Here is a 14,157-nt window from a genome sequence, read left to right on the forward strand (position 1 = left end):
CTGCTTGAGGTCAGGAGTTCCACACCAGCCTGGATAACATAGTAAGACCTTGTCTCTGCAAAAATAAAAATAAAAAAATTAGCCAGGTGTGGTGGTGTGCCTGTAGTCCCAGCTACTTGGGAGGCTGATGTGGAAGGATCCTTTGAACCCAGGAGTTTGAGACTGCAACAAACCATGATCACGCCACTGCACTCTAGCCTGGGCAACAGAGAAAGACCACATCTCAACAAAAACAAACAAACAAACCAAAAAACAAACAAAAAAAAGGTTATCTAGGGAGAAGAGGAGGGAAAATTATTGGGGAGGGGGCATGATGGGGGCTTCTGAGGGTGTTGGCAATGTTCTGTTTCTTGACCTGGATGATCACATGAGTGTTCATTTAGTAATAATTAATTTAACCATATATCTACTTTGTGCACTTTTCTGCTTGTCTGTTATACTTCATAATGAAATTAAGTTAAAAACAAAATGAGAACAAGAAATGTAGAAAGGGCCAGGCATGGTGGCTCACGCCTGTAATCCCAGCACTTTGCGAGGCCGAGGTGGGTGGATCACTTAGGGTCAGTTTGAGACCAGCCTGACCAATGTGGTGAAACACTGTCTCTACTAAACATACAAAATTAGCCTAGCGTGGTGGTGCACGCCTATAATCCCAGCTACACGGAAGGCTGAGGCAGGAGAATTGCTTGAACGTGGAAAGTGGAGGTTGCAGTGAGCCGAGATTGTGCCATTGCACTCCAGCCTGGGCAACAACAGTGAAACTCTGTCTCAAAAAAAAAAAAAGAAAGAAAGAAATAGAAATGTAGAAACAATGTACATGTAGAATGATTTAAGCATCTTTTCTAAGTTTATCAATATAACATTTGGCCAAGTCATCAGGCTGGATGGAGCTATAGTCACCATTTCAAGGGTCAATGGGATACTGACGGTGGGTGTTGGGGGGACGGATTGCCTTTTGAGACATACGAAGGTAGACTGAGGCCTGATTCCTTCTAGATGTCCTGAAGCTTATTCAACTTGCCTTAATGCCTAGGTATTCCAGAGAGCCAGTTCCTGGCTATTCCAGTCTTCATTTTGTAACATTACTTGTAGCTGAATTACGTTTTCCTTTTTCTTTTCTTGTTTTTTTTGAGATGGAGTTTTGCTCTGTCACCTAGGTTGGCGTGGTGGCGCGATCTCGGCTCACTGCAACCTCCGCCTCCTGGGTTCAAGCGATTCTACTGTCTCAGCCTCCCAAGTAGCTGGGATTATACGCATGTGCCACCATACCCAGCTAATTTTTGTATGTTTAACAGAGATGGGGTTTCGCCATGTTGGCCAGGCTGGTCTCGAACTCCTGACCTCAGGTGATCCACCCACCTTGGTCTCCCAAAGGGCTGGGATTACAGGCATGAACCACTGTGCCCAGCCAATCTTTTTACCTGGCTGTCCCAGCTTTGCTACATTTATCTTGACATTCTAATTTACCTATAAAAATAGCCTCTACTAGGAAGCCAAGGTGAGCAGATCACTTAAGGTCAGGAGTTCAAGACCAGCCTGGCCAACATGGCAAAACCCTGTCTCTACTTTAAAAAAAAAAAAAAAAAAAAAAAAATTAGTCAGGTGGCTACTCAGGAGGCTGAGGCAGGAGGATCGCTTGAACCTGGGAGACTGAGGTTGCAGTGAGCTGAGATTGCGCCACTGTACTCCAGCCTGGCCTCTAGACTCTGTCTCAAAAAAAAAAAAGGAAAAATAACTTATAAAATAAAGGAGTAGTGAGTATTACACTCAACCATTAGCCTCATTCCAAATTCTCTTAGGATGTTTATTGATGATATAGATGATAAATACACATACAGTTGTGATCAGTATCCATATACTTCTTCTTTTCTCTTAACCTTATTTTTCCATACATACTTTTCACTTTGTTTCCTACACACATTATTTTGAGTTTACCTATTTGTCAGAGTTGGTAGCTACAAAGTATTCCATTTTAATTATCTATGTTGAGCTTCTTTTTTTTTTATTACTCAACCAATTCTAATATTCACAGGAAGCACAATTTCTCCATATCTGTCTCTAATAGGTCAGTATGGACCATTTATTTCACTCCTGCTTCTTCCTCAAAGTTGCAACTCTACTATTTTCACCAGCTGTGTCAAAACAGGGTTTGTGAAGTGACAGGTTAAAATATGTGGATCCTTTGAAGTAATTTCTTTTTTTTACCGAATTAAACAATGACTCTGTATGCCTTGTTTCATCTTTTGTTGTTTATCTGTATAGGGCCCTTTTCACCTTTTATTTTTAAAATTCTATTTTTTATTTTTTTTTTTGAGAGGGGGTCTTGCTCTGTCACCCAGGCTGGAGTGCAGTGGCATGATATGGGCTCACTGCAACCTCTGCCTCCCAGATTCATGCGATTCTCCTGCCTCAGCCTCCTGAGTAGCTGGGATTACAGGCGTGCACCACCACGCCGGGCTAATTTTTGTATTTTTAGTAGAGACGTGGCTTCACCATATTGGCCAGGCTGGTCTCAAGCTCCTGACCTCAGGTGATCCGCCCGCCTCCACCTCCCAAAGTGCTGGGATTAAGAGGTGTGAGCCACCACGCCTGGTCCTAAAATTCTATTTTTAAAGAGACATGGTCTCTCGAACCCTTGAGCTCAAGGGATCCTATTGCCTCAGCCTCCCAAGTAGCTGGGACTACAGGCGTGCACCACCACACTCCAGCTCATCATTGTGTCATTATATTTCAGTTATTTCATGTGTCAGTGACTGAAAGTGAACGTATGATAATCTTGTGAACACAGGGCTTCACAGTGGAAAGAAAACTATACTCTATACCTCATTCCTTCTTCAATACAAGCATCTGCAAGAAAAGGGGAAAAGAGGCGGGACCATCTATTACTCAACAAATTTCAACTTCACCCTGCCCATCTGGATCTAGTCTCCCTCATTAAATGCAAAGGATGCTGCCACGTGGCTCCTCTCCCTAGCAGTATTCACATCATCTAGGCTAGAGAATCCCTTCCCTTTGGCCCGTTTTGCAAAAAACCGAGTAAACGTTTTCAAAGTATAAATACGCAAAATCATTTTCTATCTCTTTACTATGTATGATGCCCATAGGTGTTACTGAATATTTTGGAGCCTTGATGGACAAAGTATGGGATGTCGAGGATCGGGGAATGTATCTAAACTTTCAAGTTGTGTCCTATTCAAAAAACTCCCTTCTAAAAGTATTTTTACGGTATGTAGGGTTTTACTGGAACAAAATCTCTACTTAATAACAGGGGATCCCCTTTTATTATCTTTGTACCTACCTGGATGCACGGTTCCAGCATGTTCTCGTCACGAACCACAAGCCCACCAGAGGGCGCTGGTTCCCCGTCTACCTACTGTTCTCCATCAGCGACTCAGAAAATCCAGGTTAAACACTCAGGCAGTCTTTCACATTTAATCCACAAATATTTACCGAGAATTTGACGTGCCACCAGGCGCGGGGCTAGGTTCACAAGATACAGTAGTGAGTTAGGCACGATTCCTACTACCAGAAGCTTAGAGCATAGGGAAGACCAAAAGTAAGCCACCGGCTACAATAGTAGGATAAGAGGAGAGTTTCTAGGTCCGTGGAGTTAGTTGTTGAATATCGGCTCCAGGCCTTAGAAGCCGGCAGCAATCCACTAAAAGATCCCGGACTTGTTTCTGCTCTGTATCCGGGGCAAGGAGCTCCGTCCCCAAGGTGTTTTGTTAGAGCCAGAGACCTCTCCTTGGGTGACTCCATTCGTCAGCCCCACAAGTCCCCGTCTCTGGCCTTTTTCAAGGTCTCCGGCAGCTCTCTGACAGTTCCCCTTCTGCCTCAGGTCGACACTTACTCCAAGGACCAGGAATTACTCACAACTACCCGCCAGAGCTTGCTCCGCCCTTTCTTTTTCCTGTTTAAAATCCGCGGGCTCTTAACTGTTCTCGGTTCCTAGATTTCCTGTTATGATTCTCGCGACACTTGCGGAGCCTCGCGTGAAGTTCCCTTCTCGTCCCTATTTCGAATTTGAGACCGGGAGAGAGTGTCTGCCCTTGCCCACCTCCTCAGAACCCCTCTGGCCAGGGATGGCGCCTACGTGGCTCGGAAGCCCCTGAATGAATGGGCTTGGCCCAACTCAGGGGCGCTCTCCGTTGGGAGAGTCCCGGCTGGATTCCGGGGCTCCAGTGCGCATGCGGAGTCGATCCCGCGCAGGCGGGCGGGGACCGCAGCCGGGCCTTGTGGGCGGAGCCTGACTAAGTGCCGCCCCCTCGCCGACTGCAGATTGTTATTTCTGCCCCCCACCCCCGCCCATCCCCCCGCGAGCTGGACTGCGCCGAGGCTTCTGTGAGCCGCTTGGGGCCGGCCGGGGCGGGGCGGGGCCTGCCCGACCCGGGTTTGGCTGGCGAGCCCCTAGGAATGCTCTCCTCCCCGCCCCCGTCCCAAAGTGCCACGGTGGCGGTGGTGGTGGCCGCGAGGCCGAGTGTCTCCGGCCCTACCAGCCTCGCAACCGTAACCTGTAATCCCGACCCGAGGGACGCCCGCCGGGGAGGCGCCAGCCCGCCTCTCCCTGCGGCCGCTGGAAGGCTCCGACCTCGAATCACCCGGCTCACCCGCGGGTCGCAGCACCTGCCGGATGTGGGGAGGAAGGAGGCCAGATGAGAGAAGGCGGATGTAGGCGCCCAGTCTGTCCGCGCCTCGGTGGGGCAGCTGGGTGGGCAAGCCTGCGGTCGCTCCCGGGAACCAGCCCTGGGCTGCGGGGAGACGAAGGTGGTTGGTTCTGCCCTCCAGGAGCGCCCCGACATAGACGTAAAATGACTTGGCACCAGAGCTCCTGCCGCCTCCGCCTTATGCAGCTGCCCTCGCCGACGCCAGGGACTGTAAAGTCAGATGGGACAGGGCCTAGCCGTTCAGCCAACACTTTGAGCTTCCCAGCCAAACTCCTACCCCCACTCCCCTCCTCCAGTCCTCACCCCTTTCCTCTCTCCCAGCCTCTGTGTCTGGTTACGGCTCCTCTGCTCGCATTGTGACTTTGGGCCAGGCTGGGGGAAATGACCCGGGAGGGTCCCATGCGACTACATAAAATTGGCAGCCTCAGAACTAGTGGGAAGGCGGGTGCGCGAAGTCGAGGGGCGGAGAGAGGGGGGCGGAGGAGCTGCTTTCTGAATCCAAGTCCGTGGGCTCTCGCAGAAGTCCTCAGGACGGAGCAGAGGTGGCTGGCGGGCCCGGCTGACTGCGCCTCTGCTTTCTTTCCATAACCTTTTCTTTCGGACTCGAATCACGGCTGCTGCGAAGGGTCTAGTTCCGGACACTAGGTGAGCACTCTGTGCCCCAGGCCATAAGCGAGGGGGCATCAGCTCCCCCACTTCCCACCCCCCATTAACAGCTTCTTACTTCTGGAGCCGCCCATTCTCTTTGGGCAAGGATGCTCAGTGGCCAGGGATCGGAGTCGGATGGTGCACGGAAGTGGTGCTGGTGGTGGGTGTGCGTGCGCCTGAGCCTTAACACCCTTTCCTCACCTCTCTTCACTCCCAGCCCCCCCAAGAACAGCCCAACTGATTGCTAACTGCCATAACTGGATAATCCCTAGAGGGTCACTAGGCTGTGTGTTGGGGGAGTCTACTTGGTAGCAGGGGAGGGGGCGATGCTAGTGTCATGCTTTGGTACAAGAAGCAGTGAGGTTGGTCTTTCGGCACAGGCCCTGTTTCTGACCTCCTGACCTGGCTTCCCTTCCTGGCAGGGTTCCCGAACGCGCTGATGCCCCGAGTGCTCGCAGGGCTTCCCGCTAACCATGCCGCCGCCGCCCGCAGCTGCCTTGGCGCTGCCTGTGCTCCTGCTACTGCTGGTGGTGCTGACGCCGCCCCCGACCGGCGCAAGGCCATCCCCAGGCCCAGATTACCTGCGGCGCGGCTGGCTGCGGCTGCTAGCGGAGGGCGAGGGCTGCGCTCCCTGCCGGCCAGAAGAGTGCGCCGCGCCGCGGGGCTGCCTGGCGGGCTGGGTGCGCGACGCGTGCGGCTGCTGCTGGGAATGCGCCAACCTCGAGGGCCAGCTCTGCGACCTGGACCCCAGTGCTCACTTCTACGGGCACTGCGGCGAGCAGCTTGAGTGCCGGCTGGACACAGGCGGCGACCTGAGCCGCGGAGAGGTGCCGGAACCTCTGTGTGCCTGTCGCTCGCAGAGCCCGCTCTGCGGGTCCGACGGTCACACCTACGCCCAGATCTGCCGTCTGCAGGAGGCGGCCCGCGCTCGGCCTGATGCCAACCTCACTGTGGCACACCCGGGGCCCTGCGAATCGGGTACGCACGGCCCGGGGCCCCCACCCCAGCACTTAGGTTTCCTAGAGGCACTGCTCCCCGACCCCTGACAGCATTGGTCTCTGGCCAGCAGAGCAAAAAAGATAAGGCCATAGAGGCCTCGAGTCCAGTATAAAACCCTGCTCTCGCTACTGGTCCATAGAAGCTGCCACCTTAAGGTGGGGGTGGGGGGTGGAGTGGAGTGGGGGTCCCGGGCTTCTTCAGCAAGCTGCATGCGCTGAACCACGTGAAAGCTCCAGAGCTGGCTGGCAGTGAGAGACAGGTCCTCTGAGGGCGCAGGCACATAGCCTATGGTTTGCTCAGAGACCCCCTGACTTTTCCCAGACCAGTGGAGTCCAGGCAGCAAGACGGGTTCCTGTGAGATGCAATCACATTTCATTCTTAGAGCAGTCTGTTCACCCAGTCTCCCCACCTCTCTTCTTTCTCCTGCGTTTAGGGATTAGTGAAGGGGAGCGGGAAGCTCAGCTAGTTCTCTATCCCTGGGGACTGGGGGCCATTCAGGCCTCTAGCTTTCCTTGGTAGCTTTAGTAACTTTCACTTCCTGAGCCCCGGCTCTGCGTCTGGCTTGGCTGGGGCAGCCAGAAAACAAACACCCCGCGGGGGTCCCAACAATTTCCTCCACTCCTGCAGGCTTCCTGCCTGTCGCACAAGTCCAGCTTCAGGTTCTTCGCCTTGCCGCAGGACTCCCCCAGAGGGTACTGCGGAGGGAACGGCTGCTTTTCCGCCTTTGGGAACTGGGCCTGTTTAGAAAAGGAGAAGGGAGATCTGGAAGGTTTTGGTTACAGGCACTGCAGGAAAGGCTGGGGAGGGTGAAATGAGGACAGGGGAACAGTTAGGGACAGAGTGGCTGCCAAGCTACAAAGTAGATGTGTGTGCTTGTGTGTGCATTGGGTCTGCATGAGGTTCTGTGTGCACATGTGCATGTATACCTATCTCCACGTCTGCTTGGTACCCTTGTGTGTACCAGCATCCACATCTGTGTGTACCTGTGTGTGTCATGGTGTGTTTATGGATGTGTATTTACCTCAGCATATATTGTGTTCTGCCACAAGCATGTCCACAAAAATTTGTGTATCATGTTTTTGCCAGACTGGATGGCTTTTCTGGGCCATGCTATTCTCAGACCTCCCACCTTCACCCCCAGGGCCCCAGATCGTGTCACATCCATATGACACTTGGAATGTGACAGGGCAGGATGTGATCTTTGGCTGTGAGGTGTTTGCCTACCCCATGGCCTCCATCGAGTGGAGGAAGGATGGCTTGGACATCCAGCTGCCAGGGGATGACCCCCACATCTCCGTGCAGGTAGACTGGTGGGAGAGGCTTCCCTCAGGCAGCCCAGGGCCCTCCAGAAGGACCCTGCTGATTCCTTGCCTGGCTCCAGTTTAGGGGTGGACCCCAGAGGTTTGAGGTGACTGGCTGGCTGCAGATCCAGGCTGTGCGTCCCAGTGATGAGGGCACTTACCGCTGCCTTGCCCGCAATGCCCTGGGTCAAGTGGAGGCCCCTGCTAGCTTGACAGTGCTCACACCTGGTAAGGGGATTCCTGAGCTCTGGGGGTTGGGAGGATGGTGCTGGATTCCAGCTGTGAATGTGTAAGAAACAGTCCATGTGTCTGCATACACAAGCATAGCCTTCCGCAGACTGGGCTATGTGGGCACTGACAGCCCCTCTCTCCTGTTCTCTCTCCTTTGCCCATGTGTGTTTGCAGACCAGCTGAACTCTACAGGTATCCCCCAGCTGCGATCACTAAACCTGGTTCCTGAGGAGGAGGCTGAGAGTGAAGAGAGTGACGATTACTACTAGGTCCAGAGCTCTGGCCCATGGGGGTGGGTGAGCGGCTATAGTGTTCATCCCTGCTCTTGAAAAGACCTGGAACAGGGAGCAGGGTCCCTTCACGGACTGCTTTCATGCTGTCAGTAGGGATGATCATGGGAGGCCTATTTGACTCCAAGGTAGCAGTGTGGTAGGGGAAAGACAAAAGCTGGAGGAGGGTGGGGAGAGAGGCTGAGACCAGGACCGGTGGGGTACAAAGGGGCCCATGCAGGAGATGCCCTGGCCAGTAGGACCTCCAACAGGTTGTTTCCCAGGCTGGGGTGGGGGCCGGAGCAGACACAGAGGTGCAGGCACCAGGATTCTCCACTTCTTCCAGCCCTGCTGGGCCACGCTTCTAACTGCCTTTCCTCCCAGGCCCTGGTCCTTGCTATTTCCTGCTCCCCAACGTTTATCTAGCTTGTATGCCCTTTCCCCAAACTCATCTTCCAGAACTTTTCCCTCTCTCCTAAGCCCCAGTTGCACCTACTAACTGCAGTCCCCTTTGCTGTCTGCCATCTTTTGTACAAGAGAGAGCACAGCGGAGCATGACTTAGTTCAGTGCAGAGAGATGGGTGAGGCCAGCTCCAGATCTTATACCACTCTGTATTGGACAAAGCCTAGCACAGGGCTAGGCACCAATAAAGATTTCCAATGATGCACAGACAGATGCACAGACAGTTTATGCAGATGTGCACATGAAAACTGAATATCCCTGGGAGGCCTCCCACACTAACAGAACTCTGGCTTCCAGAAGCTGCATGGCCTGCTCTCTAAGCACATGCCTGCCAGACGTACGGAGAGAAGGTTTGAACTTGGGCCTATCCTGCCTTTGAGGGAGGGAGGCTGGAGCCATCTGGCTGGAAGGAAGTTATCTTCCCAGTCTGCCCTCCATTGGGGCTGGTATACATTACCTGCTTCTTTGCTCATCTTATTCCAAACCCTTCCCCACGCCAGAATGGGGAACAGGGCTATGTGGGTAGGCCCCCAAAATGAAAGCATAAACTGGATAGAGGAGGGTAGAAGTTTGGTCACCTGTGTGGTCCATACCCTTCCCCAGCTCCCATACGAATCTACCCATTTCCTGCAGAAGCCAGAGCCATGGTAAGCCTATTTCCTATCTGCCCCAATTGTGACCTGTCCTCTCTGGCTTGGGGTCCCCAAATCTCTTTCCTCATTCTGCTTACCTAGCCCAGGGACACTGGTGAGACTCAATGTTTATTTAATGATTGAAGGAGAGAATGAAAGCATAAGTCAGCGAGGCCCAGGCGCTGTGTGTGGATGGCGACAGCCTCCTACACGCCAGGGCTCCACCCGGATCCTGGCGCCACTGCGGGAGGGCCTGCCCTTGGCTCAGCGTCAGAGTTTGTCCTCTGGGGCCCAACGCAGGGAGCCTGGCCACATGGAAGGGGCGTGGTCCGGAACTCCAACACCAGGTCCTGCTTGGCCGCCCCTCCCGCGGCTACGCGCTACTCCATCTACTGCTGGTTTGCCCGGGGTCCTTAAGCCAGCGACAGTGTTTATTGCCGAACCCAGGCTGGAGCCGGGCGGCCCCAGGAGCCGCGCACAACAGCGCAAGCGGGTTGGATACCGGGAGCCGATTCCAGGGCGCCCACAGAAGCAGAATCAGAGGGGTAGGCGGGGGTGGGGCGTGCTGTTCGGCGCTGTGGCCAAAATCCGCCCGGCGCTGAAAGAGGGGACGTGGGTGTGAGTCCCAGCATCAGCCAGGGAATCCGCCCCTGGCTTGTTTTTCGCCCAGCTGGGCTCCAAGGCGCCCTCTGCGGGCCCATAGCTCCTACCGCGTCCACCTGCAGAGCAGAGGCTCCTCACCAAAAGCCCCACCCCACCGGAGAGGGTCACGCAGGTCCTGGGAAATCCGTACTCCTTGATCGCGTTAGCCGACTTTGTAGGTGTTCAGGAGCAGCCTCCTAGCAGCCTCAGTTTTCCCCTCCGCCGCCCTGCTGGTTCAAGCCCCACAGCCTGGAATGGGAGAACTGTTGTCCACCGCCCCCTCCCTCCCCGCACCCCGCCTCTGCTGCAGCGGACCCGCTTTAATAACGTCGCTGGAAAGTGACACGCGATTTATTATTAAAGTAATGCGGGCGCGGGGACGGGAAAGGTTTAATAAACGTGCTGAGATGCTGAGGATTTTTCACCGCAAATAAATGAGAGCGCGGGCGGCGTTTTAATAAATAATTTCCCGCTGCTCCCAGGGGAGGGCAGGGGAGGGGGAGGGAGGAGGAGGGGGAGGCTGAGCCGCTGCCAGAACTCCCGGTTTCGCCTCCCCACGGGCTTCCAAGCCATCCTCGCGTTTTGTGTCCTAGGTTGCTCACACCCGAGATGTGAGGTTCCAGGAGCGCCGACCCAGAGTTGCCAGGCCTGAAGGCGGCAGAGGCTCAGTCGCACCCTACATCTCCCACCTCAAGATTTTAAGTATAGTCCGCTTGAAATCCCTGGAATGCGCTTTCTTCTGGCTCCTACCCGGAGATCCGGAGTCCGGACAAACCCGGGCAGGAAGGGTCCGTCGGACCAGCTCCTCCCAAGCCGAGGCTTCCAGGTCTCGGCCGGGTTCTTCTCCCTGCTTTTAGCTGAGCCGGGCTGGGCGTGTCTCTCTCCTCCATCTAGAGCAGGGTGTGAAGAGGAAGCCAGAGGGGGCTGTCTGAAAATGACCCTGACTCCCTCCTCGGGCTGTCGTGAGGAAGAGGGCCGCTTCGCCTGGCTGCTCGTCATCGCGAAGGCTCCAAAGAAGGGTTGCGCAGCCGTGCTGGTATAACCGAGGGTGTCCTGGCGAAGCCCAGCCCCTGGCGCCCTGGTGACCGGGGAGTCGATGTGCGGACTGGAAAGAACTGGAGCCCGAAGCTGGAGAGCGCCCCTCAAAGGGAAGCCTGGAAGCCCGACAGATGAACCCGACTCAGAGAGGGCCAAGACTGCAGACCTTGGGGACCGAGGACACGCTCACCACGCTGGTGGAGGCTGGGGGGAGGGCGCGGGCGGTGGCGTGCGGGGAAGCGCCTGGGAACACCTGGCTCTGCAAGTTTTGTGCCTTAGCGGAAAGAGGCGACATCTCTGGCAACTTGGGAGTACAGGAAGTACCGAAGGAGTGCCATCTGGTGGATCATTCTGGTAGTGACACTCAGACCTGGGCCAGGGGCCTTGAGACAATTTACTTGACTGGAAAAATCTGAGTAAAAAAAAGATGCTTCAATTTGTATTCATTTAATGTATATGAATGTGCACATGTATGTGTAGCATATATTAGTATGACATCTATATGTAAAATATATCTATAGTTATGTGTGCATTGTATGTATACATCTAATTGCATATATATGTATGTGGATATATTATACATGTAGTTTTTTTTGAGCTGGAATCTGACTCTGTCGCCCAGGCTGGATTGCAGTTGTGCTATCTCAGTTCACTGCAGCAGGGTTCAAGTGATTCTCCTGCCTCAGCATCCCAAGTAGCTGAGATTACAGGCATACACCACCATGCCCAGCTAATTTTTTTGTATTTTTAGTATAGATGAGATTTCACCACATTGGCCAGGCTGGTCTCGAACTCCTGATCTCCAGTGATCTGCCCGCCTTGGCCTCCCAAAGTGCTGGGATTACAGGCATGAGCCACCACGCCTGGCCTACATGTAGGTTTTGTATGTATGTATGTGTGTGCAAAAGTCCTCAACCCTGGGGAAAAAAAGAGGCCCTGAAGAAAGGGGAAAAAGGCAGTGAAGGGACAGAAACCCTGGTAGTCCAGCAAGGGAGGGTGAGAAGGAAGGGGAGAGGTATGAGTATTACCATAGACCAAGGGTTGGGGTGGCACCTGGAGACTCCTGGACTTGACTGCATCTGGATGTATTGTTATATGTATATGTATAGACATTTATTTTCAAGTATATATTCCATTATGTATCATTCTTTCTTTCTTTCTTTTTTTTTTTTTTTAGAGACAGAATCTTGCTCTGTCACCCAGGCTGGAATACAGTAGCACTTTCATAGCTCACTGCAGCCCCAGACTCCTGGGCTCAAGTGATCCTCCTGCCTCAGTCTCTTGAGTAGCTGGGAATTACAGGCATGAGCCATGATGCCTGGCTGTGTCATATTCTTTCTACAAATACTTGTTATGTACCAGCACTGGGGCTACATCATGGGAAAAAAATTGCCTGTAACCCAAGCACTTGGGAGGCTGAGGTAGGAGGATTGCTTGAGCCCAGGAGTTCGAGACCAGCCTGAGTAACATAGTGAAGGCCTGTCTCTACAAAAAAAATTTTTTTAAATTTGTTGGGTGGGATGGCACACACCTGTAATCCTAGCTACTCTGGCAGCTAAGGAAGGTGGATTGCCTGAGCCAGGAGTTCAAGGCTGCCAGTGAGCTATGATTGTACCACTCCAGCCTGGGTGACAGAGCCTTAACAGAAAATTGTTCCTGCCCTCATGGAACTTGGATTCCAGTCTAAGATGTGTATGTATACTTACATTAGTTATGTATGTTTATATTTCCAGGATTATGCGCACATGCACATATAATACTGTCTAATATATGTATATGCGAGGAGTAGATAGGCCTAAACTCTGGTAGGCCTGGAGATTCCCTGGTTTTTTACTCACAATCACTGGTCCTGTCACCTGGAGCTCTATTCTGAGCATGAAGGCAGCTGAGGGCAGAGGGAAAGAAGCTAGAGACATAGGCCTGTTGCCTCCTAGGATGCATTGTGGTTATTTCCTCAGCCTTCTGAATGACTGAATTCTTTCTAAACCGGGAACAGCTGTGTAAGTCTACGCGTGGCAAGGAACTGTTAGTGCACATCAAGTCTTGCCTCTGCTCAGTGCTGGGGAAGGGTGGGAGCGGGGTCTGGGAGGCTGGGGTAAGAGGCCAGGTTCTGAGGGCAGTGATGAGGCAGTTAGAGACCAGGAGGGATCAGTTCTGGGAGGCAGTGAGCTCTGGGAGTCACTTGCGGATAATGAAGGGCGGTTTGAGGACACTTGGGGAGGAATGGGGTGGTGGGATAGAGAAGGGGGCAGAAGTGAGTAATGAGGTTGGGATTGGGGATGGAGTTGGGGTGGGGACAAGGCAGAGATAGAGGCTCTGGCAGCAAGGATACACCTGTCTGGGGGTGGAGCCTGGAAGCCATCTTGAGGGAGTCATCCCTCCCTCCCCACCCCGACCTCCCTTCCCCATGCTGGCCCCCAGTTTAGCCCTCTCTCTGCTGAAGCTGGCTCCCAGATGTGCTGCGGACAGAGGAGAGCTAAGGCTCCAGGGCCTGGCCTGGCTTAGGTGACTCACTTAAGTGGTGGGCGAGGTGGGGCAGGGCTCACAATAGCAGCATCCCATGAAGCCTTGTCCCAGCCACCTGGGTCATCACCTACCTGGCTGCCATTACCAGCTTCCAGTTTGGGCTCAGCCCAAGGGGTTCAAACAAGGGTGGGGCGTAGACCTGGAAAAGGTCATAGAACATCCACCTACCCCACCAACACACACATTTCTAGAGGACTGAAGTGGGGAGGTGCTTCTGAATCATTTCTTCCTTTCCCTGCTTTTGCTAGATGCTTTCCAGATGCAGTCAAGTCTGGGAGCCGCCAGGTGCCACCCCAACCCTTGGTCTATGGTAATTCTCATACCTCTCCCCTTCCTTCTCACCCTCCCTTGCTGGACTACCAGAGTTTCTGCCCCTTCACTGCCTTTTTCCCCTTTCTTCAGGGCCTCTTTTTTTTCCCCAGGGTTGAGGCCTTAGATCCCTGGGCTGTGTCCTCGCTGGTTAGGGAGTGGGGTGCGGGTGGGATGTGCTAAAAACGCAAGCTAGTTCCTGGCCTAGATTTATTTTTCTGATTGATTTATTTTTCCAGGCAGGGTCTTGCTATGTTGCCCAGACTGGACTTGAGGTCCTGGGCTCAAGAGATCCTTCTGCCTCAGCCTCCCGAGTAGTTGGGACTATAGGCGCATGCCGCTGTGCCTGGCCTGGATTTGGTTTTGACATTTACTCTGCCATTTGGGCAACTAAAGGCTCTCTGGACAGGGTGGACAGTTATGAAAGTCCAGTTG

At 53.4% G+C, this 14,157-nt stretch overlaps 1 protein-coding gene and 1 long non-coding RNA gene across 8 annotated transcripts; one reads left to right on the forward strand and one right to left on the reverse strand.

The window, feature by feature from the left end:
* Positions 1–2,215: 2,215 nt before the first annotated feature.
* LOC129048338 (uncharacterized) lies at positions 2,216–5,052 on the reverse strand. The gene is made up of 2 exons (XR_010141607.1): positions 4,968–5,052; positions 2,216–4,872 (listed from the first exon to the last, which is right to left on the reverse strand). It is a non-coding gene; the product is annotated as an uncharacterized LOC129048338 (long non-coding RNA).
* Positions 4,318–11,424, forward strand: KAZALD1 (Kazal type serine peptidase inhibitor domain 1). Of its 7 annotated transcripts, XM_009245721.4 has the most exons (7): positions 4,318–4,341; positions 5,290–5,309; positions 5,735–6,290; positions 7,453–7,613; positions 7,693–7,840; positions 8,018–8,135; positions 10,443–11,424. In XM_009245721.4, exons 3-6 carry the CDS (start codon positions 5,786–5,788, stop codon positions 8,110–8,112), a joined length of 909 nt encoding a protein of 302 aa, XP_009243996.3. In that variant the 5' UTR covers positions 4,318–4,341; positions 5,290–5,309; positions 5,735–5,785; the 3' UTR covers positions 8,113–8,135; positions 10,443–11,424. The 7 variants fall into 7 exon arrangements, with proteins under 7 accessions (XP_009243996.3, XP_054378763.2, XP_054378762.2 ...); XM_054522788.2 differs by lacking the exons at positions 4,318–4,341; positions 5,290–5,309 and adding an exon at positions 4,352–4,695 and having other exon boundaries at positions 8,018–8,112; XM_054522787.2 differs by lacking the exons at positions 4,318–4,341; positions 5,290–5,309 and adding an exon at positions 4,353–4,695.
* The last annotated feature ends 2,733 nt before the right edge of the window (positions 11,425–14,157 follow it).

The sequence above is a fragment of the Pongo abelii genome, chromosome 8 (genome assembly GCF_028885655.2).
Source record: "Pongo abelii isolate AG06213 chromosome 8, NHGRI_mPonAbe1-v2.0_pri, whole genome shotgun sequence".
In the NCBI taxonomy this organism is placed as follows: Eukaryota; Metazoa; Chordata; class Mammalia; order Primates; family Hominidae; genus Pongo; species Pongo abelii.

What these genes read in the sequence shown, in the direction of transcription:
- KAZALD1 (XM_009245721.4), top strand. Translation starts at nt 5,786, where the DNA reads ATGCCGCCGCCGCCCGCAGCTGCCTTGGCGCTGCCTGTGCTCCTGCTA. An exon ending in CCCGGGGCCCTGCGAATCGG is followed by an intron (nt 6,291 to 7,452) that starts GTACGCACGGCC and finishes CTTCACCCCCAG; the next exon opens with GGCCCCAGATCGTGTCACAT. An exon ending in CTTGACAGTGCTCACACCTG is followed by an intron (nt 7,841 to 8,017) that starts GTAAGGGGATTC and finishes GTGTGTTTGCAG; the next exon opens with ACCAGCTGAACTCTACAGGT.